Consider the following 24,718-nt stretch of genomic DNA (forward strand, 5'->3'; position numbering starts at 1 on the left):
AAGCATGCAAAAGACTGGAAGCACTAGAGAGGGAAGGGACAAAGCCCTGGAGGTACACGGCAGCCAGAAGCTCCCTCAGCAGGCAGGAAACAGGGGAAACTGGTCCAAATTGAGGGAGACCGCCCTTGCGGGCAAGAGCTGCTCCCTCCAGAACTCTCCTGGATGAGGATGCTATCTGGAGGTTTTGAGGGCCTCAATCAGAGCATACACGGAGCTGTCCAGGGTGCTGGAATGCTTGGTTCTGAAGCCTCCACTATTGTCTCAATGTCCTGCTCTTGCTGAACGTAGGGCTCAGCTTTATCCACCTCTCCTGCCCACCACCTGTCCAGACCCAGGCCCATGTCCACTCAAGCATGTCCTGTGCCCTATTCCAGTGTCCCTCTGCAGAGCCAGATTATCACAGAGGACTCATTCAGAGGTGTCCCAGAGCACCCCATGGGACAAAGCTAAAGCAGACTCCAGCCCAGATCTCTACATCCTGTCTCGATTTTAAGTAGAGAATAAAGGAACGAAGGGCACAGGTTGGTCCTTGTTTGCTGGGAGAGATAAAGATGAAGCTAAAGTCCCCAAGTTCCCCAAAGTGGGAACACCTTACTTTCCCTTCCCACCCTCCTCAGCCCAGACAGTGCCAGAATGCTTCCAGAGACTCCTATCCCTCATTCATCAACCTACCATGAAAAGCTCGGTATGCAGAGCCCACACAGGCTGAGTTGGCAGTGTCTATGACATACACCGGGGCGCCAAATACATCTGCAAGCACCTGGGAAGGACACAGAGTTTTTATGGTGGTGAGTCATTCCTCAGAGGACACAAGGACATTTTGGAATAAATTTCCAGACTCTCCTTGTGGTGGTGCATGCCTGTGATCCCAGCTCCTGAGGCTAGGGCAGGAGGATTACAAGTTCAAGCCAACCTCAGCAACTTAGGGAGACCCTAAGCAACTTAGCAAGACCCTATCTCAAAATAAAAATATAAAAAGGGCTGGGGATGTGACTCAGTAGCTAAGCACCCTTGGGTTCAACCCCAAGTACCAAAAGAAGAAGAAATACACATAGCCACGCTGCCCCGGGGATAACAGAGGAAGGGTGACCTAGGGGAAGTCCCTAGTGGAGGGCAACAGCTCTCCAGGCTATCCCTGTACTTTTAAACCATTTTAACAAGACAAGGCAGGAGATTTAGGAGGCATGATTACTAAATGCCACTGACAGCTAGGAAAGAGACTAATGTTAACAAGCACAAACTAACAAGGGAACTTTATTTATTTATTATTTTTGGTATAGGGGATTGGGCCCAGGAATACTTTACCACTGAGCTACATATTCAGTCCTTTTTATTTTTCATTTTGAGACAGTTTCTGAGGGTCACTAAGTTTCTGAGGGTCTAAGTTGCCAAGACTGGCCTCAAACTTGTGATCTTCCTACCTCAATGAGCCAAGGATTAAACTGGGATTATAGGCATGCAGCCAAGGACACATTTTATAAGGATCATGATGAAGCTCTTCATTTAGGTACAGAAATTAAATTGCATAAATTTAGAATGGAGGAACTGTCTTAAGACGATTTCACATGGAAAAGACTGGAGGGAAGGTCTTATAATTGCCCAGAGGTATTGTAGTAGATGCCACTGGCACCCCACCAGGATTCTCTTCACTGGATCATGTGTATCCCCCACCCAGCTGCTGAGTATTGGAAGCTAAGGGCTCACAGTACTTCTTGAGAACAAATTTTGGCTGAACAGAGGCCACCTCTCAAGGATTATGCTCAACCCTCTCCGAGGCAGTTAGTTAGCCCTACTGCCCAAGGCAGAACTAGCTCAGTAGTTAATTCATGCTCAAGAGCACCCCAGAGGACAAAGCTAAAGCAGACTCCAGATCATATCCTTGCTTATTCTTTTTCCCCAACCCTGTCCCGAGTTCCATACTCCCTTCTTGTTGGGAGTACTGTCAACAAACAACTTATAGAAGAATCCTCACTTCAGGCTCTGCTCCTAGATAATCTTACCTAAGACAGGTATGCCAGAATGCAGCAGTTGAGGTCATTACTCAAATAGCTAAGGCAACCACAGGCTAAACCCCAAAATGTACAGTGTCCCCTTAGGAGGAGCTAATGGCTGTAAAATGTGATAGCCTGAGTGTCAGACATGTGTAGATTGATTTTACTTTGGGTCATATATTTCTAGCATAATGGAGGACCAGAGGGATAGAGACAAAGCCTGGAAACTGTGTTACAAGAGGAATGGTTGGAAAGTCAGAGAGTTAAATTGGAAGGGAGAAACATTAAGGAACAAGAACACTATTTTAGATGTCAGAAGGCTCACACAGGGGAAGGACAGGCACTTCCCATGGGCTTCCAGAGGCCACTGCTGCTATCAGAGAGTGGACTATAAAAGACCGAAGAATTCACCTGGATGTAAGATGGAACCCACTCACAGTGGGAGCTATAAGGCCAAAGAGCTAGCTTCTGAGAGCGTTGAGTATGGGCTCCCCATTCCTGCAGGTGTGGAAACAGAGGCAGCCCTTCCTGTTGGCTCTTAGACATGACAGACATGGAAGGGGCCATGGCATGGGGTCCACTACCAGCACCTACCTGTAAGATGTCTCTATTGTGAGATGCCCCTCCTGTGGCCAGAATCTTTGTCTTGGGCACTGCAAGGAAAAAAAAAAGTGTAATGGCTGTGACAATTCCCCCACAGCAGAGAGGGCTGTTTTCCAGAGTTCTTCAGTCATTGAGTGATTGTGAGGGAGCAATGCCTCTTGTAATATCCATGACCAGGAAGAGAACCAAAGCTGATTCTGTCTACGTAGGCGTGTCACATGTAATTTGTTAGGGAGACTGCTGTCCATCCACCTTTATTGTCTTACATTTTCATTATTTTTTTTAAACCTCTCAAAAAACCAAGAATAGAAAGAAATTTCCTTAGATGATTAAAGGACTGTACAAGACAGAAGAATTCACCAAAATTTGCAACAAACACCATTCTTAACATAAAGGTTAAGAAGTATTATCTTTAAGACTGATATGCCAGCCAGACTCCAAAATGACCTCCAAATGACCCATGCCTCCCAATATCCATGTTCTCATGTAACCTCCTCACACATTCAACAGGGCTAACTCATGTAACCAACAGGACTTGTGTGCGTGACAGGGTAGGTATGAACTCCAAAGATATTGCAGCTTCCATCTTGCTCTGATGTAGATCATTCTCTCTTGGATTACTCAATTCAAGAGAAGCTAACTGCCATGTCATGAAGATACTCAAGCAGCCCCATGGAGAAGTCTCCATGGTAAGGAACCAAGGTCTTCTGCCAACAGCCATGTGAATATACCATCTTAGAAGCAGATCCTCTAGGCTTTATGGAGTCCTCAGAAGACTCGAGCCCTGGAAGATGGCTCAACTGCAAACTCAAGACAGACTCTCAGTAAGAACCACTAGGCAGAGCCAGGCTCAGTGGTATGCACCTGTAGTCCCAGCTACCTGGGATGCTCTGTTATGTGCCTATAGTCCCAGCTACTTGGGATGCTGAAACAGGAGGATCCCTTGAGCCCAGGATTTAGAGGTTATCCTGGGCAACATAAGAAGACACCTTTACAAAAAAATGCACAAAAAGAACCACTTGGGTTATGCTACCTCAAATTCGTGATCCAAGGGAATTGTGTAAGATAATAAAGGCTGATTATTGTTTTAAGGGGCTAAATTTTGAGTTAATTTGTTAAAAAGCAATAGATAAATGATAGAATTCAGAAAAAAGGCAAAGATCCATAGTATGTAGTATTTAACATAGTAAGTGGCATACTCATCAATGCCATAAGAATTTCTGCAAATCAATTTTTAAAAAGGCAATTCAACAGAAAAATGGGAAAGGATATAAATAATTGGTCCAAAGAGGAAGAAACTAAAGTTACTCAAAGCTGTTCAAACTCATTAATGAAAGAAACATCGATTATACTAACACTGAGATATCTGTTTAGACCCACCCATCAGATGGGCAACAAATTTAAAGGTGGTTAATGCTAAGTGTTGGTGGTGATGAAACCCCTTCTCTCCATTCCTTGTCCCTGGTCTGACCTCAAGTGAAAAGTGAAGTCTTTAGGGTGCAGTGGACAGAGAAGTAGAACCTGAAGTAACACCAAACTCCCATGGCAGACGGACAGATAGACGTGGACAGATAGACGTGCCTGCACTTATTTACTAGAAAAAGAAGCTGGGCTCATCTTTTAACCAGAATAATATCCTGCTCATTTTGGCATTTGAAGACATTGTAGGGAAGACTCCAGCTTGACAGCATTTACAAGGCTCAAAGGCATCAAGTTAAATCTATCTTTTCACTGTTGTGTGGAAATGAAATGTCCCCCAAGCTCTGGTGTTGAAGGCTCGGTTCCCAATGCAGGAGTGTTCAGAAGTGGGGCCTCTGGGGGGTGATAGGATCACGAGGGTTCTAACCTCATCAATGAACTAATCTACTGACAGATTCATAGCTTAATGGGCTACTGGGAGGTGGTGGGAACCTTAGGAGGTAGGGCCTATTGGAGGAAGTAGGTCACTGGGGTATCCCCTTCAAGGGTAGATTTTGTTCCCAGCCCCTTTCTTTATGATCTCAGCCACCATGAGGTGAATAGCTTTGCTCCACATGTATTCCTTGCTATGACGTTCTGCTTTATTACAGGCCCAGAAACAACAGAGCCAAGTGAACATGAACTGAATGAAATCTCTGAGACTGTGAGCCAGTATAAACCTTTCTTCCTTTCAAATTGTTTCTGTCAGGTATTTTGCCATAGTGACAGAAAGTTAACACATTCACCCAAATACATAGCCTGTCTAGGTATCTCTTGTATTTGGGCAGGGAGGAAGGTCCACTAGGAGAAGAGACCTTGCTCCTGAAAAGGAAACCTAAGCTTCCTGTTTCCACTAAGAGATGTGATTCATTTAGCACCAAGAACCCCCAGTCACTCTGTTCTTGAAAAAGAAAATACAACCACAACAATAGCAAGAAAGAGAAGGATCGACGTGAACAAATAGAGTACTCTAGAAATAAGGGAATAACTCAAGGAATTAAAAAAGCCAATTTGAAATAAATCCTAATATGAATCTTCAGAAATATTTGAAGGAATATAACGTTCCAAAACCAAGGATATAACACTATAAGAAAGAACCAGGAGACAAGAAAGAGTCCTAGAAATTAAAAAATAATGTATGGTTACAAAAATAAAAAACTAAATGGAAAGGCTAAATAATAAACACGGCAAAGTCAAATTTAATAACCTGAAGGATACAAATCAGGGAATTTCTTAAAACTAGAGTGGTAAACAGAGACAGAAAAAAAATAGACAAGACATAGCACAGAAAATGTGGCAGGTTCAACTTGTTTTATCCTTATATCAGCCCTATAACCTTCATTAATCCAAGGAGCTCTGGCTCCTTGGGTGGAGAAAGGTGTTTAAATTCGTTCTCTGGATGTTCTTTGCTACTGGGATTATGTTGCTCCCAGCCTCTTTCAGTGAGCTGAGCTAAGAAATATAGGGTGCAGACATACTTTCTCTCTCATCCTGCCCCTACAAACTAAAGAAATGGGGAATATATCAAGAGAGCAAAGGGCTAGTTTTAAAGAACATTCATTAGAACAGAAAAAGATGAAAATTACTCTTTTTAGAAATGGAAAAAAAAAAAAGAAAAGAAAAGAAATGCAAAACTGAACACACAACATGTTATGGAATTTTTTTTTTTGTACCAGGAAGTGAACCTAGAGGCATTTAACCAGTGAGCCACATCCTTAGTCCTTTAAAAAAATATTTTATTTAGAGACAGGGTCTTGCTAAGTTGCTTAGGGCCTCACTAAGTTGCTGAGGCTGGCTTTGACCTGGAAATCCTCCTGCCGCAGCCTCCCAAGCCACTGGGATTACAGGCATGCCGCCACCAGGCCCAGCTAACATCTAGCCTTTTGAAATGCATTAATCAAAAGACAATACAAAATAGGAATAAAAATATTAAAATATAGAAAAGGAAAAGGACTCAAATGACATAGAAGGAAGAAATATAAAAAGATAAAAGTTGGGCTGGGTCTCCCCAGTCAGAATGCCTATCATGGAGAATACAAATAACATGTTGAGGTGGGGCACCCCTGTATGTAATTCAAGGTACTCAGGAGGCTGAGCAGGAAGAAGGCAAGGTCAAGACAGCTCAAGACCCTGTGTCAAAATAGAAAATAAAAAGGGCTGGAGAGGTACATCAGCAGTAAAGCACCCTGGGTTCAATCCCCAATACTGGGGGGAAAAAAAAAAGAATACAAGTAACAATAAATGCTGCAAACACCTTTTAAACATTGTTGGTGGGAACATAAATTAGTATAGCCACCATGGGAATTGGTTCCTTAAAAAATTAAAAACAGAACTACCACATATTCAGCTATACCACTCCTGGGTATATAGCTTAAGGAATTAAAGTCAATATACTAGCTGGGCACAGTAGCACACACCTGTAATCTACTTAGGAGAGTGAGGAAAGAGGATCGCAAGTTTGAGGCCAGCCTTGGCAACTTAGTGAGACCCTGTGTCAAATTTTTTTTAAAAAAATTAAATTTAAAAAAGAGCTGTGGGAGCTAGAATTGTGGCCCAGTGGTAGAGCACTTGCCTAGCATGTGTGAGGCACTGGGTTTGAACCTTGGCATCACATAAAAAATAAACAAACAAAATAAAGATATTGTGTCCATCTACAAGAAATCTTTAAAGAAAAATGTAGCTTAGTAGTAGAATGCCCCTGGTTCAATCTCCAGTACCACACATATACAAAAAAGTCAGTGTGCTATAAAGATACCCACATACTCATGTTTATTATAATTCACCATAGGCAAGTTATAGAATCAGCCTAGGTGTCCATCAACAGATAAATGGATTTTAAAAATGTGGTATATGTACATAATAGAGTATTATTAACCTATAAGAACAAAATCCTGTCATTTTCAGGAAAGTAAATGGAGCTACAGAATATGTTAAGTGAAAGAAGTCAGACTTAGAAAGACAATTATTTCGTGTTTTCTCTCATATGTGGAATCTAGGGGGGAAAAGATGATATAAAATTAGAAGAAAGACTATTAAAAAAAGGAAAAGGATAGAGGAGATCAGAGCGTTTGGTGATGGGGAGTGGAAATAATCAAAATGTCATACACATGTATGAATATGCCACAATGAAACCCATTATTCTATATATTTAATATGCTCTAATAAAAAAGAGTAGGGCTGAGTGTAGCGCCGTGGTAGAGTGCTTGCCTAGCATGTGCAAGGTCCTGGGCTTGATCAAAAAAATAAAAGAGTGACAGAGAGAGAGAGAGAGGTTTTATTTGAGAATAAGCTGAGCTGGAAAGAGGTTTGATTCTGATTTTAAGTTTGCTAAGGGGATAAATATCTCTATGCTGTTTTGTACAAAAAATGTTCTGTGTGTATGTGTGTGTGTGTGTTTCTGGGGTTTGAACTCAGGAGTGCTCTACCACTGAACTACATCCCCAGCCCTTTTTATTTTATTATGAGACAGGGTCCTTGCTAAGTTGCTGAGGCTGGCCTTGCACTTGTGATCCTCCTGTCTCAGCCTCCCCAGGTGCTGGGATCACAGGGAGGTACCACCAAGCCTGGCTTCATTCTCTTTTCTGAAAGATAACTACTAATTACCCTGACTTCCAACAACAGCAAATAGTTTTGTCTGTCTTGAGTCTGATGTACACAGAACGCTGCCATTTATACTCTAGTGAATGCCGTCTTCTACTCAGTGCTACTTTTGCAAGATTTACCCATTTAGTTGTATGTAGCTGAAGCTGGTTCATTTACATTTCTGCTTAGCATCGTGTTGCATGAATAGGCCACAATGCATTCATCCTGTCTACTGTGGATGGGCACTGGACTGCTTCCACCATGGGGCTATTAAGCACATCATGATAAAGGTTCTCATGAACCTCTAAAGAACATGTGTATACATTTCTATTGTGCATTTACATAGAAGTAAGATTGCTGGGAAAGTGGATATCCAGCTTTAGCAGATGCTGTCTAACAGGTTTTCCAAGAGGTTTATCCAGTGCTTATTTTTATAGCATCCTTTTACAGGGTTGGTTCAAAAACATAATAAAGCATATCCTACACAGAACATGAACTGCCCATAAAAGGCTCCTAAGGGAGCCCTCAAGCAAAGTGGCTTCAGAGGTTTTTGACCTTCTCCAGTGACAACAGTTGTTTCTCAGAGGGACAAATACATCTCGGAAACCTGAATTCTATGGTCATCCAGTCTCGTTTCCTCTCAGAACCTCAGACCATTTCAATACCATCAGTAAAGGGAACCCACTGATCTTCTGGAGTCACCTACTCCACAGTTCAAGTTCTCATGAATCCCTTTCTCTTCCTGGTTGCCTCCCTCTGAGCCCTGGATCTGCCCTCTTCATGTCAGTCCTCTGAGTTTTGATGGTGGTACTGAATCCCCACTTGTCCTGGCCCAAGCGGAAAGTCCCAGTCATGACCCAGAGTAGAGCCTGCCACTTGCACTGCCCATGTCCCTGGGATCCAGAGCTCAGGATGTCTGGTCTGTGGCTAGGCACTCAGGATTCTTTTTGAGTCCTGTGGTTCCTGGCTAAGAAAGCAGGTTCCTGGGGAAACAGCTGAGAAGCAGGCTAACTGCCTCCTCTTCCACACCTGCCCACAGAGGCAGGCAGACTCACTTTATCACCCCCCCCACAACAGGGTCAGGCTCCACCACCCTCCTGTGTGAGGCCCCCTGTAACAGACTTAGACACTGTCCTGCCTGTCCTGGCCTGAGGTGTGACTGGGCCCTGGGCCCCTACTCTAGCACATACCCTGCCAGCAGTTCACTTACTGACTCGGTAGCCCAGGCTTTCTGCATGAATCCTCTTGGCCATGAATTGTCCTTCGATCAGTGCTCGAATCTCCACATCTCTGGGGAATGCTGGGACCTGATTCCAGGAGAAGGTAGGCACACAGTGAGGAACTCCCAACGCCCATTGGTGTGCAGGTGTGCATGTGTGTGTGTATGTGTGTGAGAGAGAGAGAGATCTTTTTCAACAACACACCAGAATTAGAGTAGCTGGTCTCTTCAACCACTAACTTCACCTGTCACATGCACAAACAAAAAGAAACAGAGAGTGAGAGAGACACGCACATCTCACGTGTGTAACACTTTAGGGAGTCAGAGGCCTCACAGAGCTCAGTCTCAGGCAGCCAAGGGTTAAAGTCTGACTCCACCAGTCAGTTCTGTGATCTTGATTTGTTTCCATCTTGCTGAATGTCATTCTCTTTCTTAACAAGACTGAGGTAAGAGTGGCACCTGTTTTTTTAGGCTTGTTATAATGACCGTATTAAATGACAGCCTGATAGATGTAGTTAATACTTGATAGGTGAGAGCCATGAGCTTATGCTGAAAGACCACGGCTGTGGAGCTGAGGGGCATTGGTCAAGCTAATACTGATGGGTGTCACCCCCAAGCTCTACCCTGTCTTTCTAGGACCTGAGACCAAGAATAGAACCTGCAGCCTCCCTCCCTCACCAATTACTATACTCTAGCCTAAACACCTACTTCCAGTTCCCCAATTGCTCCCTCCCTGGAAGCTTACTCCAGCCCACAGTGAGAGCCTCCCCATCCTTCAGGTCTTAGCCTAAGGGCCCTTTTTCAGAGAGGGCCACTCGGATCACACCACATGGGCAAGCCCCAGCCCACCTCCTGCTCTCTCCTGCATCACCCCTGGAGTGGTGTATGTTTTCCTTTACCTGCTTACTGTCCACCTCCTTTCTAGACTGTGGACTCCACAGAGCCAGGACCACCTGTGTCTTGCCCTCCTTTGTGTCCCTAGCGCCTGACACCAATCAGACATGTCTGCTACCTTCTCCTTGCCAAAGCTGGGACTGACATGTCTAAGAGAGCAGACCTATCTTCTCTCTCTCTCTCTCTCTCTCTGAACAGAAACCAAACTGATCACATCAGAGGACCAAGAGGAACTCCCTTCGTTTCATATAAAGTCACTATGGTTTGGATCATAAAGGTCATGTGCTAACAGCTTGGTCCCCAGCTGATGGCACTGTTGGAAGGTGGCAGAAACTTTAGGAAATGAGGCCTAGTTAGAGGAAGTAGGTGGTGGTGGAGAAATGACTTTGAAGGGTTTATTTTTTTCCTCACCCCACCCCCTGCTTCCAGGTCACCACAAGATAAGCAGCTTTACTATATCATGCCTTCCCTGCCAGAATGTTCTGCCTCACCAAAGGCCCACAGTCAACCAAGCCAAGTGACCATGGGCCAAAACCTCTGAAACAGTGAGCCATAATAAATTTTTCCTTCTTTAAATTGTTTTTCTCATGTATTTTGTTACAGTGGTGGAGAGTTCATTAATTTGAAAGCTTTCCATTTAAACCAAATATATTATGCCACTGTCAGCCATTTTTCCAATACCAACCTGTTACAATGATTAAATAGTGTCTTAAAGAGGTTCATCCACATTCAACGGGATCACAGCAACTCTCAGATCCAACCCCATATGGGATAATGACCATTGGGTAACTATCAGAAAAGTCAATCCAAACCCACCGACTAAATCCCTCCTGGGAGAGAGAGGCCATGTGGTGAAGGAAAAAGAGAACAGTGGCTTCTGAGGCAGAGAGAATTGGGACTGTGCCTCCTGCATTCACTGTCACTTTGTGACTTTGGGCAGGTTAAGCCTAAGCCTCAATTTCTCCATCTGTAAAGAGGAATAATCATGCCTACCTCCTGGAATTGCTTTAAGAAGTAAATGAAAGATTCAGAAAACCACAAACACAGTGCCTAGAACCAAATAGTGCTCAATAAATGGTAGTATCTCCCATCCCATAGGTTTTTTTCTACAAGGAAGCAATTTTTGACCTTAAAATCTATGAGCCATGGGTAGGTTTAGGGTATGGCTCAACAAAGAAACAAGCGCTATGACACTCAGTAGCAGTGTTAGGAGCAAGTGTTAGCTCAGAGAACACTCAGGTTTCCCATGCTCCTTCTTGGGGGAAAGGGTGGTGTCTGTCTTAGACCCTGCTGCCTCCACCCCTCGAGAAGGTGGGCTACACGTGCAAAATTTCTGTTTCACCAGTGGATGGGGGGAAAAGAAGTCCCTAAAAGTAGCACAAGGTGACAGGCAACTGTTAAATTTAACACTCAGAACTGGAATCAATGCAGCTAATAACATACCTACCTCATGGTTTTCTGCATTAAACCTATGACGCCCGATAATTTCAGGGGTGATCTCCATTACATCAAAATAAAAACCTGAAACAAAACCAGGAAGAGATTAGCTGTCAGGCATCAAAAACAAAGATTAGCTTCTCAACAGACTTAGAAAAGGGCAAGGTGAAATGACCCGTATCCATGTCCACAGATGAGCCTTGGGAATATTTTCAGTTCCTTCTTTCCATCAGAACAAAAGGAGACCCAGAAAGGCCCAAGACAGGTTTTCCTAGAAGTGACTTCCTACTCCCTCCTGGCAGCCCATTTAAAGAAATGGCTACCCAACCCTCCTGAAATACCAACAGAGGTTTCACCAAGGGAGGCAGATCCTCTCCCTGCTCAGAGGCCTGCCCAGGTGCTGGGTACCTTTCCCAATAGAACCTTGGGTCCACGCAGAAAGCTGTGTATGGGGAAGCACCAGGGTAGGGGAGATATTATGGATGACATTTCTGATCCTGTCACCGGGGGCTTCGAGGAGGTCACAAGAGGCAGCTATGGCCTGACCTCCACCCAGTACACTGGGCAGTGGACAACAGCTATCTCAGGGCCCCACTCTCACTCAGAACATGGGATAACACATCAGCTTGTGAGGTCTACGGAGTAGAAGTACAGACAAACAGGACTCCCCTGGACTTCTCCATGGGCCTCCTCTCCCCCAACTCCTGGGGCTCCAGACCCTACCCCTCCAGCAAACAGCTACGGCCCGTTAGTAGGCCCAGGCATCACTAAACAGCCTACCCAGGTTTCCGCCGTTCCCCATCTCTGTGGACTGCAGTGCCTTGGAGAACTCACTCCAGGAACAGGAAGCACATTCATTGCGGATCTTCTCTCTCATGAGGGAGCCATTTTTAAAGCTGCAGAAGTGTACACAACTCTGAGCACTGGACCCATGGGTTTTGGAAGAGTCTCAGGCAGAGAGCCTGCGGGTGAGGCTGGACCATAGCCTACAGGGAACCAGAACCTCCAATGTCTGAGGCTCTGACCCAAGTTCCAGGATCCTGGCACATCCCTAAGAGGAGTTGGAATCACTTATCTCAGGCTGTTTACACAGGAGGCTGCCACAAAGGAGCCCAGGCAGAGTCAGGGAGCTGGGGTATCTATACAACAGGGTGGGGTTGATAGGCTGACTAACCTACAAATCCTCCATAGATCTTGGGGCTTAGCCTCCTAAGGTTTCCAAAGGCTTATGGTCAGATCACAGAGCCCAGGCCTTCTGTGAGAATGGTCAGGAAGCAGTATGTCCCTCTCACTATTTGATGAGGGTCTACCATGAGCTAGGCACACCACAACACTATCAAGTCAACAATCTTATTCTCTCCATTTTATGATGAAGGTATGGCTGAGATGTGCTATGGGGTTTGCCCAGCATCACACAGGATATATAAGTGGTAGGGTCAGAATTTGAACTTAGGTTTGGAGGACCCCAGGTCTTAGGCTTTTCCCCACCTAACTCAGATGTTGGCAAGAGCAGATAGGTCCCGGGGGTCTCAGTTGCCCATCTGAGCCTGCTTAGTGGAATGACTTGAGGTGCCCAAGATGTGCCAGATCTGCCCATCCCTCCTTGGCCTCACCCCAGGGAATGGTAACAACCCACACCCAGGCTTACCACAAGAGTGCCATGTAGTGCTGAGGGTCAACTGGATTGCAGAAGATGTGGCCTTCTAGGGCAGGTGTGGGCTCCTGGAGCCAGAGAAATAGGGTGTCGCTGGTGCCCAGACTGACCTGGGGCAAGAAGGGCAGAGTGAGGGGCTTGGGGCTTTGCTTGCAAATGCTTCTTTTCTGCCAGTGATGTACTTTGCACTTCTCCCATCTTGACTGCATCACTTCACTCCTCGTATTGCAGGCCTCACTTGAGATGAAATGCTACTTCCTCAGACACCTCGTCTGACCCTCCCATACCAGACGAGTCAAAAGTCAGCTCCCCAGATCCAGGCTCTTGTGGACCTCCTTTACTAACTTTCTAGAACTTACCATAACTGCATCAAAATAATGGTGTAGGTGGTTACTTTTCCCAAATGACTTCTTTGCTAGATGCAGGAAGGCATGAGTTACATCCTCCTCTTCACCCGGGGAGCTCTCAGCCCTCATGTCTGACCCTTGGCCACTTTGCCCACCAGACTGGTCACCACTGAGCAGGCAGGGTTTTGTCTACTCAGTAAAGAGTGATGACCTTCTAAGGAAGGAGATGTAGCACCCCCCCATACCCTTTAAGGAACAGAAGACCCTCTAATAGATAGTAAAGATGCTAAGACCCAGTACCCTGGTCCCCAGGGCAGAAAGAGCCTGTGGGAATGAGAAGTCACCTTACCGCAATGTCACCTTCCTCCAGCCTCATGCCTGCCAGTGACGCTGAGAATGGGAGGGGAGCCTCTGGTTAGCTGGAGGCCACACAGGAACCACGAAGCAAACCACAGTACCCCCCAGACAACAGCACAGACCCCTATCTCCCACTCCAACACAGGAGCAGGGCAAGCTGATGGCTCAGAGGCCCAAGAGAAGGTTGCAGGGGTCAAAGGGTAGAGTCTCTGTGGTCATGAACTCTGATCTGGGCTAGGAAGTCTCTTCCCTAAAGGGGTTCAAACTCCACACCACTGTCAGGCACTGTAAGGAGTGCTGAGAACCAAAGGGGCCAGGACGAGACACCAAGAATACACAGCAGAGAAAGATGAACGCAAGGCAGAGTGTGGGCAGGAAGGGACCAAGGTTGTGCAGATTGTCCCCACCTTAGATGGGAGGACCACAATAGCAATCCTTATCTGCATGTTTGCTGGTGTACCCCAGTACTAAAAGAAGACCTGGTATATAAGCAGGTGCTCACTAAATGCTCAGTGAAGGGACAAATGGCTGAACAAGAAGTGGGGGGAAGAACAGGCACATTCAAGCTCTTCCAGTGAGATGCAGTCGGCAGTGGCTGCCAGAAGCCTTGGACCCAGGAATACCACCTCTGAGAACTGATCCTGTAGTGACAAAGGGACAGGGCAGATCGTGCATCTCAGGCTGTCTACACTGCCCAAGCATTAGAAGAACACCAACCTCCATCCACAGGGGATCAATGAAATAAATTCTGGGACAGCTGAACCTTGGACCACCCGGAAAATGAGGTTGCCCAGGTTGATGAGAAAAAACAAAAAACCAACAACAACAACAAATAAACACCGCTGCTTATTTATGAGCATAGGAAGAAACTGGAAGGGGAGGCATCACAATCTTAACCCTAATTTGGTATTTGGTGGCACTTCAGGAAGGGGCTGCTTTACCTAGGGTGGGGCTGAGGGCCAGTGGTCAAGGTGCTACTCTGTGTGGCTCACCTGGTCTTTATCCAGGAACCTCAGAAGCCCCTTTGAGGAAAAGCAGAGAGGCCATGGAAGGAGACAAAGTGTCCAGGTGAGAAATGAGTCATTTATAGATCAAATGACCTGGCAGAGACTCAAAACCTGGTCCTAGAGGAGGGGAAGAGGGAGCTGAGGCATTAGCTTGGAATGAAAAGAGGCTGGGGGTGAGGGGGCACAATGACCTTCTTTCATCACCCCTCACCTGGAGGGAGCAGACGGACTGGCAAAGCAGTTCTTGAGGGTAGTCAGGACCCAACTGGGGCAGGGACAAGGAGGCAGGTTTTGAAAATCAAAAGGGACAGCGCAGAAGGGCTTTTACCAAGAGACTGAACTGGAATTCTCAGAAGTGTAGCATAGACCCTACAGGTCCAGCTGGAGAGGGAAATCCTCCAAAGCACTCACCTGGATTGTCACCAGTGAAGGCCACTACTTTGCATCCTGGAGGAAATCCATAGCGCTGGACATAGTAGGAAGAAATGGCTCCCTGAGGAGAAAAAGCATGTGTGCTCTGTTGAGATAAATCCCGCCTACTCAGCACAGCTGTCCACACCTCAGGCCATGAGAATGTTCCGGGGCTCTGGGTTGCTGGAGCTGAAGGAATCTTCTGCAAAGCCTGGGGGTGTATCACTCCCTGTCACAAACCAGGCACGTCCTTTCTATTCACAAATCGCTGGAGGAGCCTAATGCAGGTTTGAAACCACAAGCATCAGGACCGACAGAAGACCATTTATTGGATTTTGAGAATCAGGGCAGTTAGAACAAAGCAATCCCCAACTTGTACCTGCTTTGTAAGCTCCAAAGTCTGGATAGAGCATACAAAAAAAGTAACACAGCACCAGTTTAAAAAAAAAAAAAAAACTCATGGAAGTTGATAGTACCTTACATACTTACTTATGATCCCAGCCACTGGATTAACAATAATCAGATATGCTAGTGCAGAGAACAATGTTCTAAAGAAAATAAACTAAAAAATGGCAGTGGTGGGGGAGGGGACCCATCCAGGAACCACAAGACACTATGGGATAAGAGCATAGGATAACCCCCAACAGACGTATATGCTTGAGAAAGCAGTTATAAAATACAGAACATGTCCTCCATTCTTTGACTATATTGTAGTTTCAAAAGTTTAAAATAAATGAAGATTTCCTGGTGTCTGGGAAGAAAATTTTGCTCCAGCCAAGAAAATTTTAGATGCCCATCAGAACAAGCTAATACCTGGGAAAACTGATATCTCTATTCAGAATGCCTCCGAAACCAGAGCCTGAGACAGGGCTGCATGCAGGTGGTTTGTTTGGGGATGTGATCCCAGGAGGCAGGAGTGGGGACTAGGAAAGACAAACAGGGAAGGAGGGCAAGTTGGCCCAAGAATCATCACTGTGGGCAACTGAGGCTCAGGCCACAGAGGAACCTCCGAGAGCTAGAAATGGACCTGAGGAATGGCCTCCTGGGGACAGAGAGGGAGGAGCGGTTAACCATCCACAAGGCTCCCTCACCTCACTCATGACAGGCGTCCTATGGGGTGTTAACATCTTGCACCTCCAAGTTCCCAGAACACAAACACAATCAGAGAAGCCCCAGAATGGAAAGTGAGGAGATACAGCTCAGGTAGGGGGCAGCAGGGGACACCTGTATTGAAGCCATAATGGCTTCCCCCATTGTGTGATTATCTGACAAATGAAAATGCATCTTTTCAAAAATCAGTTCTCACTGCTTATCTCTGTACAGGCTCCTTCTTGGAGTCACTCATTCCTGGTTCACAGCAAACAAAGCCTGCTTCCCTGGACAAAATGCTGCTCTCCATTTCACCTTAAACTAAAAGCCACGCATGGGATGGATGGCAACCCCGGGGATGAGGCTGCTTTGTCCTTCTGACACGCATGACCTATCTAGCTGGGTCTCGCACCATTGGCTCCTCTGGGGCGGGCTGGTTTTTCCTTCAGTCCTGTGCACTGGCCTCCATGGCACACTTTGTGTTATAGGGGTTTGGCTGTGACATCCTGCCCCGTAACGGTAAAGGTGATTTTCATCATGTCAGTGAGAATCCTCCAAAAAAAAAAAAAAAGGGCTTCTGTGGTTGAAAGTCCCAGTGGAGAATACTTCCCCAAACTCCATCTTCCTGGTGGCCTGTCCCTCTAAGCTCCATGATTCTCTGCAGGCTTCAGGGCCACTTCTCCTCCCTTCACACCCAACACTCTCACATGGAGTTCTTCCTGGTTATTCTGGCCATGTGCCATGTGCACCCCATCAGAGGACCCCAAGGGCACCTCCCAGGACTTTTTCTACTCCGTTATCCCCCCAGGACAGCCAAGAACAGGGCCAGCCAACCAGGGCCCACCAGGATGTTCAACTGGGTGGTACCACACTGACGATCAAGTATTTTTTTTTTACCCATGTTACCAAGCACCATCTTGAGCACTTTAAATATATCATAATTCATCTGATTTTCACAGTAGCTCCATAAGAAAAACAGTATTCTTCCCATTGTTCCAGATGAGGAAACTAAGGCACAGATTAAACAGAAGCAGTTCGTGGTAGATCTAGAACTCAGTCCAAGCAGTCTATGCACATCCGGGTTCCCTGGCATTTCTATTTCCCCACAAGCCTGCCTGCTTCAAGCCTCAGTAGTAGTCCCAGTCCTAGAATTCCAGCAGTCTGCATTTTTTCCCTCAGGTATGCAATCACCCAGAAACTCACCCCTGCTATGAGCCAGCAATCTATACATGCCCCTGAGTCCTGCTATGTGCAAGGTGCTGATCCAGGTACTTTACTTTGACGTACATCAAATTCTTGTCTTAGACTAAACTGAAAGCCTCATGTGTCCAAGCCTGTGAGTAAAATGATGAATGGGTGTGCCTGCACAGATGTCAGTGCTTCCCTGTAGCTGCCAGCTCTTACAGGAGCCCCGATGAATAGGTAGGTTAGTCAGACAGTAAGCTACAAGCAGACAGTTATAGCAACAGGCTCCCAAAAGATTTCTCTAAGTAAATGCAAAGTGCGCACTACTGCATATAAACGGATGGCTCTGTCTAAACATTCCAAGCCTTATTATCACCCCAAATCCTTTGACTCAAGAGAAGTAAGAAAAGGGAAGGTGGGACAGCTCTGTGTGGAAACAGATAATTTCAAACTCAAGGGCTAAAAGGGAACAAATCATCAGAATGTCACAGGTCTGACCCATGAACAAGTCACCTTCCTGATACCTAATTATCATAAAAGGACCAATAGGTTTGGCATTCTTTTGGTACCTGATTAGCATAAACATTTGAGCAACATCCCTACCCAGCAGTTATATAAGCCCCTAGATTGGTACACTTTGGTGGCAATCCTCTATTAGGATCTCTCTCACTCAGCGAGAGCTGTCCCCTTGGTCCCTCCTTTGTCCGTGAATTTCATTCTTCCAAGTTTGTGAGAAAAGCACCTGAGAAGGAATTGCTGATGGTTTGCTATTAACTATAACACTGTAGAGCTAAAGAAAAAAGAACACAAATGGGGATTGTAATGGCAGAAAATCCAATTTAACTGTAGTTACAAAAGGGGGCACCTACCACAACTGAGCATGATGGTACCGGTGCTCCGAGCTTCTCCTCTAAATGAGGGGCACAGGCACCAAGGCAAGTCTGGGACCAGACTTTGTCTTGGATCTGTAACAAATTCATTCCAGAACCTGAAAAAGGAAGGAAACAGATAAACAAACAACAACAACAACAAAATAGAAACCTGTGAGAAAAGAACCTTTGGTGAAAATTGGCAAAAAGCAGATAATTATCTTACAGCCAACTGGTGCCTGGGCCTCTTAATTCATAGAACGTCTGCAACATACCACAGTGTTCTTGAACCAGAGAACCAGAGGACAGCAGGATTCCTGGAGCACATAGAGCATCCCTTCCTCTAAATGTCCTCACAGATCAAACACCACAGGCAGCCTGGAAATCTGTTGCTCCACATATTACTTGGGTTTCTTTTTTTAAAATATTTATTTTTTCGTTGGACACAATATCATCTTTATTTATTTACTTATTTATTTAATGTGGTGCTGAGGATTGAACCCAGGGCCTCGAACACGCTACGCGAGTACTCTACCACTGAGTCACAACCTCAGCCCTATTTCTTGGGTTTCAAGGTGCCCCCTCAAAGGCAGCCCCAGAGCTGACATGGATCTGCCCACATGGATTTTACAAGTTCATGGACTTTTTTTTTTTTGGTACCAGGGATTGAACTCAGGGGCACTCAACCACTGATCCAGATCCCCAGCCCTATTTTGTATTTTATTTAGAGACAGGGTCTCACTGAGTTGCTCGATACTTTGCTTTTTGCTGGCTTTGAGGGGGCACCTCATTCTACTGGGATTGGTCAGTGTGAACAGCAGAATGAGGCAAAAGCAATGGCTTGTTGCTTCCAAAATTTCCAAGAAAAAGACTATGCAGTTTCTGCTTGACCTCCTCTTTTTATTCCTTTCTTTCTCTTCCTCTCTAATGTCACTAATAGTCCTCCAGAGGAGACACATTGTGAGGAACTATGGCCCCCTGTCAACAGTCCTGTGCAAGATCCTGGAAGGCTCAATCCTGTAGTTAAGCTTTCAAATGACTACCTCCCTGGCTGCCAATTTGCCTGACACCTTGAGAGAGATCCTGAGCCAGAATCATCCAGCTAAGCCACTCCCACATTCCTGACCCTCAGGCACTATGTGAGAAAATAAATACTTATGGTCTTCAGCTATAAATGTTAGGGTCATTTGTTACACAGCAAAGAAAACTAATACACTCCCTTCTTGCCCAATGATGAGAGCTGCAAGATGAGCATCCACCCAGGGTGGATGGGGCTCTTACTGCCTGCATACCCATATGCCCACAAGCACCCAGTCAGAACTCCTAAGGCTTACCATCACTGTAGTCAATGGGGGAGTAAGAACCAAGGAATAGGGAAGCAGCAAAGCTACTGACCAAAGAAATTCTCTGAAAAAGAAACAGTAAAAGGTTACTCGCTTCCACGTACCTTAAGTTACTGAATACTTCTGACACAACAGGAAGAGAGTTTTAAATTGGGAAGGGAAGTGGAAACTTTGAGCAAAATCCAAGCAAACAGTGGAAACTGAGTATCCCAGATAAGAGCAGCTGGAATTCCAAGAACTGACTCCTGGGGAGAGCACTCACTGTCTGCAATTTCTGACAGGCCATGGAACTGTCAAGATCAATGAAAACACAAACTAAAAGCCCGTGAAAAATCTGTGCATAGAGAAGCTGATTTTCCATATAGAATCCATGGGCTGGGAAACATGTGCCCTGACTTCCTCCTCCACAGGGAAGAGGATGTGACCACAGGACTCAGAATGAACCAAGATACTCCTGGGGGTTTGGGATATGTTTAAATAAAAGCTGGTCCCCTAAGAACCCAGACCTTAAAATCATGTGATAGATGGAATCACTGACAGAACTTAAAATGTCAGCCTGAGGAATCCACATGAGCATTATGGGCTCCAGGACTAGTGGACAGAGTGCTCCCACCTCCTGTCCCCATCAGGCCACCTTTATTCCACACACAGAGTTTGGGGAGGCAATCCCCCATGGCTAATGCAACAGAGTAACCTAGACCTTCAAATCACTAAATAATAAACTGCGTGTGAATTTCCAAGATTAAAAGGGTACTTTGAGTTTATTGTGAGATGGTCATCTTCTTATTGCAAGGAAAAAGTCAACAGCTAGGGTGTGGAGCTGCTTCTTGGGTAGCATTAAGTGCTGGCTTTTGGAAATTGGGCTACCAGGAAGGATCTGGCAACCTGTGATACAGGTTGAAGGACCACAGCTAGAGACACAAAGCTCCAGCCCCACCTGTCTACAGAGAAGACCCTGACCTATGCCGATCAAGTGCCCACCAGCCATGCCATCCTGCATCAACCATACAGGAAAGTGAATGGACAGAGAGCCCCAAGGCACCCAGATCTCCTACTCAGGTGGTCTCAGAAAGACCCAAATTCCCACCACTTCTTCCCTGCCCCTGCCCCGGACTCCTTCTGGTCATGAGAGCCCCTGACTTCTTTTTCTCACAAGGCTGTTGTTTTTGGCAACAGTCTGACAATGAGGGAAAAAAGCAAGTTGAATACAGTCATGCACTGCTTAATAACAGGGATATGGTTTAAGAAAACGTCATTAGGCAATTTTATCATTGTGCAAACACCATGCAGGATATTTACACAAACCAAGCATACTACATACCCAGATAGATGGTGGAGCCTACTGCTTGCTTCTAGGCTACAAATCTATACAGCATGTCACCATACTGAATACTGTAGGCAATAGTAACACAATGGTAAATATTTGTGTATCTAAATGTATCTTCTTTTTTGGGTACTGGGGATTGGACCTAGAGGCACTTTATCACTGAGCCATATCCCAGCCCTTTGGAAAGGGTCTTATTAAGTGGTTGGGGCCTCACTAAGTTGTTGAGGCTGGCAATCCTCCTAAGTTGAGATCCTCCTGCCTCAGCCTCCTTAGTTGTTGGGACTACGGGTATATGCTACCACATCTGACTTCTAAACATATCTTAACATAGAAAAGGTACAAATAATTTTTTTTGCCTTTATGTTCTTATATAAGCATAGCTTTGGTATCTTCAGAATAACCAATACCAGAAACTCAAAAAATAAAAATAAAAAAATAAAAACACTTTTAAGAGACTAGAAGCATAGCAGTTTTATTTACAGCATCATTGTCACAAACACATGAGAATTCTCTGCAAAGTTAAGACAGCTATAATGTCACTAGACAATAGGAGGTGTTCAGCTCACTGTAATCTTTTTTTTTTCCCCCACAGTACTAGGGAATGAACCCAGGGCCTTGCACATGCTATGCAAGCACTCTACCACTGAACTACATCCCCAGCCCTATTTATTTTTTACTTTGAGACAGAGTCTTGCTAAGTTGCCTAGGCTGGCCTCAAGTTTGTCACCCTCCTGCCTCAGCCTTCTGAGTATCTGTGACTTTCAATCAAACATGAATATTGAACCAACCTCTGTGCGTGAGTAGGCCTCAGGGTTCTGCTGGTATATCTTTGCAATTTGGTTTCCTGTAAAACGCTGAAAAAAGAGTGCAAATTCTTAGAAATCAAAATCCTACACAGAATAAATAACTCCATAAAGAGAGTTTAACATAGCATGCACTGAATATTTGGTGGTAAAATAAAAACTTTTAAAAGGCCCCTAATCTGGAAATGCTTAGTTTCTGCTGAACAATCACACTGTGTATTTTAGCCTTTGGGTCCTTAAAATGTTCTAGGGTAATCAAATACTCTGGCAATAAACAATCCCCCTGTACCCAAAGGACACAGAAGTAACTTCTGGGCCTTCTGGGAGGGCCTCTCACTTGTCAGGACTGGACAAGCCTGCATGAACTGAGGCACTTTTATGCAGATATTCTCTCCATCCGACTTCCTCTTGTTTCAGGTGGCCTAAGTTGGGTTGATCCCCTAAACCTCGATTCCAGTGAGGTCACATGATCCATGGTGGCCAATCACATGATCCCTGGGGCTGGGGCTGAAGTCAGCCAGGCACTGCACAGTCTTATGTTCTCTGACTCTTTTCCACTACAATGGTGCGCTGGGGTTGTAGCTCAATGGTAGAGCATTTGCCTAGCATGTGTGAGGCACTGGGTTCAATCCCCAGCACCACATAAAAATAAATAAAGAAAATAAAGATATTGTGTCCATCTACCACCAAAAAAAAAAAAAAAACATAAAAATAAAAAATACAATGGAAGTGCTATTGCTATGTCCAGGTTTCAGAGAATGAGACTGAGGTTGCCATGATCATACCATGTACAGTAGTAGCTTGATGTGAGTAGCTTGGCTCGGTTCACTTCACATCCCAGCCTGACCTGGGAACTCATGGGAAGAGGCTGCCCTGGCCTGGTACGTGCCCAGGGAAGCAGGACAACCTGGATCAGGAGGCCGGGACACCATGTCCCATTCTGGCTCCCTTGGGTAGCACCAGCAACACTTCACATGACTCCCACAGAGACTGGGTACCACTCCACCCTCCTAGACACCCATTTTTAGAGAAAAGATCTGCCCTATTCCCCAACCCATTGTGGGGGCTGCCCACCTCATAGGCGCGGGACCCTGTGAGGCAGCTGAGAGACTGGGCCCCACCCACGGCGGCCTCTAGCTGGCGGCACTGGGCTGTGGTGCTGGAGTCCATCCACACTGGGCAGTCGCTGATGGAGAAGCAAGTCTGGAAGGAAGCACAAAGGTGCAGATTGAGCTCCATGGTTGACTCAAAGAGCAGGTATAGCACTTCTTCCCAGGACGTGCCCTTGGGAGACCCATCAATGGCAACCCTTTGGCCTGGCCCCGGGGGGTCTCTCCCTGAAGGCCTAAAGGCAAAGGCTCTTCCAGGGAGGGCACCTGAGCACAGCAGACCACACTAGAGACTACCAGAGAAGAGCTACAGCTCTAGTCAGGTGCAGGTTTTTCAGGGACTTCTGGAACTCAGGAAAAAGGGGGAAGGCAGAGCCCCTGACTTCACAGCATGCACCAAGGGGAGATTCTCGAGAGGCATGCAGAGGATGGCTCAAAGTCATTTTGGGAGGAAGGGACTTATGTGATGCAGGTCATTAGCACCTGACCCCCTGCCCAGATAGTGGGGAAACTCCACCTGGGGAGGCAGGACAGACCACCCACAGAACTGCTGCTGAAGCCAACTCCTTATATTCTCAACAATGCATATAGCCCCAGACTTCCAGGCCACAGGAGTTGGGGCCCTTCTGCCCTCTCTGTTGAAGTTTCTCAGACTCACAGACATGGTCACAGTTACCTTCAGCTGCTGGTGTAATGGGAGGTCTGGTGACAGTGCCATCAGTGCCAAGCTGGCCCCAGTCTTCCAGTATATGCTTCCATGTTGCTGTTGAAGGGAAACCCAAGCACATGCTCATGTGATCACACAGTGGTATCACAGCCTCCTGGAGACACAGAAAGTCCCAGGCCACACACCAAAGAACTGGGCTCCAAGCCTGTCTCTGCAAAGTCTTAGTTAAAGATCTCATCACCTTTATGAGATTTGGTTTTCATTTCAATAAAATGGAAAGAACTCTGCCCTGTCACACCAAAACTTATAGTAAGGTTCCAAGAAAGAATTACTCTTCTGTATCTTGGTGCCTGTTGTAAAACTGTATTTAAATGTACTGATTGCAACATTACCTAAAATTCACTCGTCCTACTCATTCAATCAATTGAGCCCCTAGATCACACCAGACATAGGATAGATGAAAAGGATATTTTTGACTCTATTTCTCAGGATATTGGAGTTAAGTCAGGGGAAAAGATACAAATGTACAATCACAAAACCCTGTGGAGTTGCAGCGACAGGGCTGTGAGAACACACAGAACCCAACCAGGTTGGAGTATAGTTAAGTCAAGTGGGTGCTGAGTGTTAGGACAGAGTTAGGTGCACGGGTGCTCCACAGAGAAAGCATCCACAGGTGAGAGCCAGCCTGGCAGGTCTGGTGAAGGGTGGCATTCTAAGCAATGGGCCTTTTGCTAGAGCAGGACCTAGGCAATGGGATGGAGGGAGAGGAGGCGGCCTGAGCACCAAGGATCTTGAAAACCAGGCTTAGGAGACTGGGATCATCTTGAAGGTGGTAGGAGCCATGGTCTGGAGGGGAGTGCTGTGGCCAGGGCTGAGCGTATAAAAGGGCTCATGGGAGTCAGGGAAAAGTAGGAAGAAGGCAGAGGAGCTGCAGCAGAGGCTTAGAGGGAAGTAACAGATACCTGGCCTGGGACAACAGAGACAGTGCTGGCAGAGACACGGTAGATTCAAGAGTTTCTTACAACTTGGATGTGGAGTGGGAAGATGGAGTAGTAAGGATGACACATTGTGGTAAGCCATTCTTATAAACTCCGTGGCCACCATTAGAAGATGGCGCCGGCTTCCACTGTGGCCTGTGATAAACAACTCCTTTTATGGAGAGTTGGCGCGCAATCCCTTACCACCCTATGAGAGAGATCCACGTGGCGGCTTGGGATTGGGATGCGGGGGGCTCTATTAAGCTGTGCTTGGGTGTGTCGGGCGCGGGCGCTAGAAGATGATACATGACTCAAGGCCTGAATAAACTGTTGAAAGAAGAATCCTGTGTTGTGTTTCCCTGGCTGGCGAGGGGTCGCGACAACACATG

At 45.9% G+C, this 24,718-nt stretch overlaps 1 protein-coding gene across 3 annotated transcripts in view; it reads right to left on the bottom strand.

Annotated features, from left to right (window-relative positions):
* The window catches only part of Xylb (xylulokinase), a 40,353-nt gene that overhangs the window by 8,777 nt on the left and 6,858 nt on the right, over nucleotides 1-24,718 (bottom strand). For 2 of the 3 annotated variants that reach the window (XR_007344391.1, XM_015489480.2), the window contains exons 5-17: nucleotides 23,362-23,448; nucleotides 22,651-22,779; nucleotides 21,562-21,627; nucleotides 19,438-19,510; nucleotides 18,104-18,222; nucleotides 14,961-15,042; nucleotides 13,535-13,575; nucleotides 12,833-12,948; nucleotides 11,965-12,080; nucleotides 11,195-11,268; nucleotides 8,845-8,941; nucleotides 2,586-2,644; nucleotides 673-760 (exon numbers count right to left, since the gene is read on the bottom strand). Coding sequence is in view for 1 of the 3 variants with exons in the window: in XM_015489480.2 (XP_015344966.1) it covers nucleotides 673-760; nucleotides 2,586-2,644; nucleotides 8,845-8,941; nucleotides 11,195-11,268; nucleotides 11,965-12,080; nucleotides 12,833-12,948; nucleotides 13,535-13,575; nucleotides 14,961-15,042; nucleotides 18,104-18,222; nucleotides 19,438-19,510; nucleotides 21,562-21,627; nucleotides 22,651-22,779; nucleotides 23,362-23,448 (1,147 nt within the window). In the remaining 2 variants the exon portion in view is untranslated. The remainder of the gene's footprint in view (nucleotides 1-672; nucleotides 761-2,585; nucleotides 2,645-8,844; nucleotides 8,942-11,194; nucleotides 11,269-11,964; nucleotides 12,081-12,832; nucleotides 12,949-13,534; nucleotides 13,576-14,960; nucleotides 15,043-18,103; nucleotides 18,223-19,437; nucleotides 19,511-21,561; nucleotides 21,628-22,650; nucleotides 22,780-23,361; nucleotides 23,449-24,718) is intronic. The other variant, XR_001503916.2, reaches the window with a different exon arrangement.

Source organism: Marmota marmota, unplaced genomic scaffold, assembly GCF_001458135.2.
Source record: "Marmota marmota marmota unplaced genomic scaffold, marMar, whole genome shotgun sequence".
Classification (NCBI taxonomy): domain Eukaryota; kingdom Metazoa; phylum Chordata; class Mammalia; order Rodentia; family Sciuridae; genus Marmota; species Marmota marmota.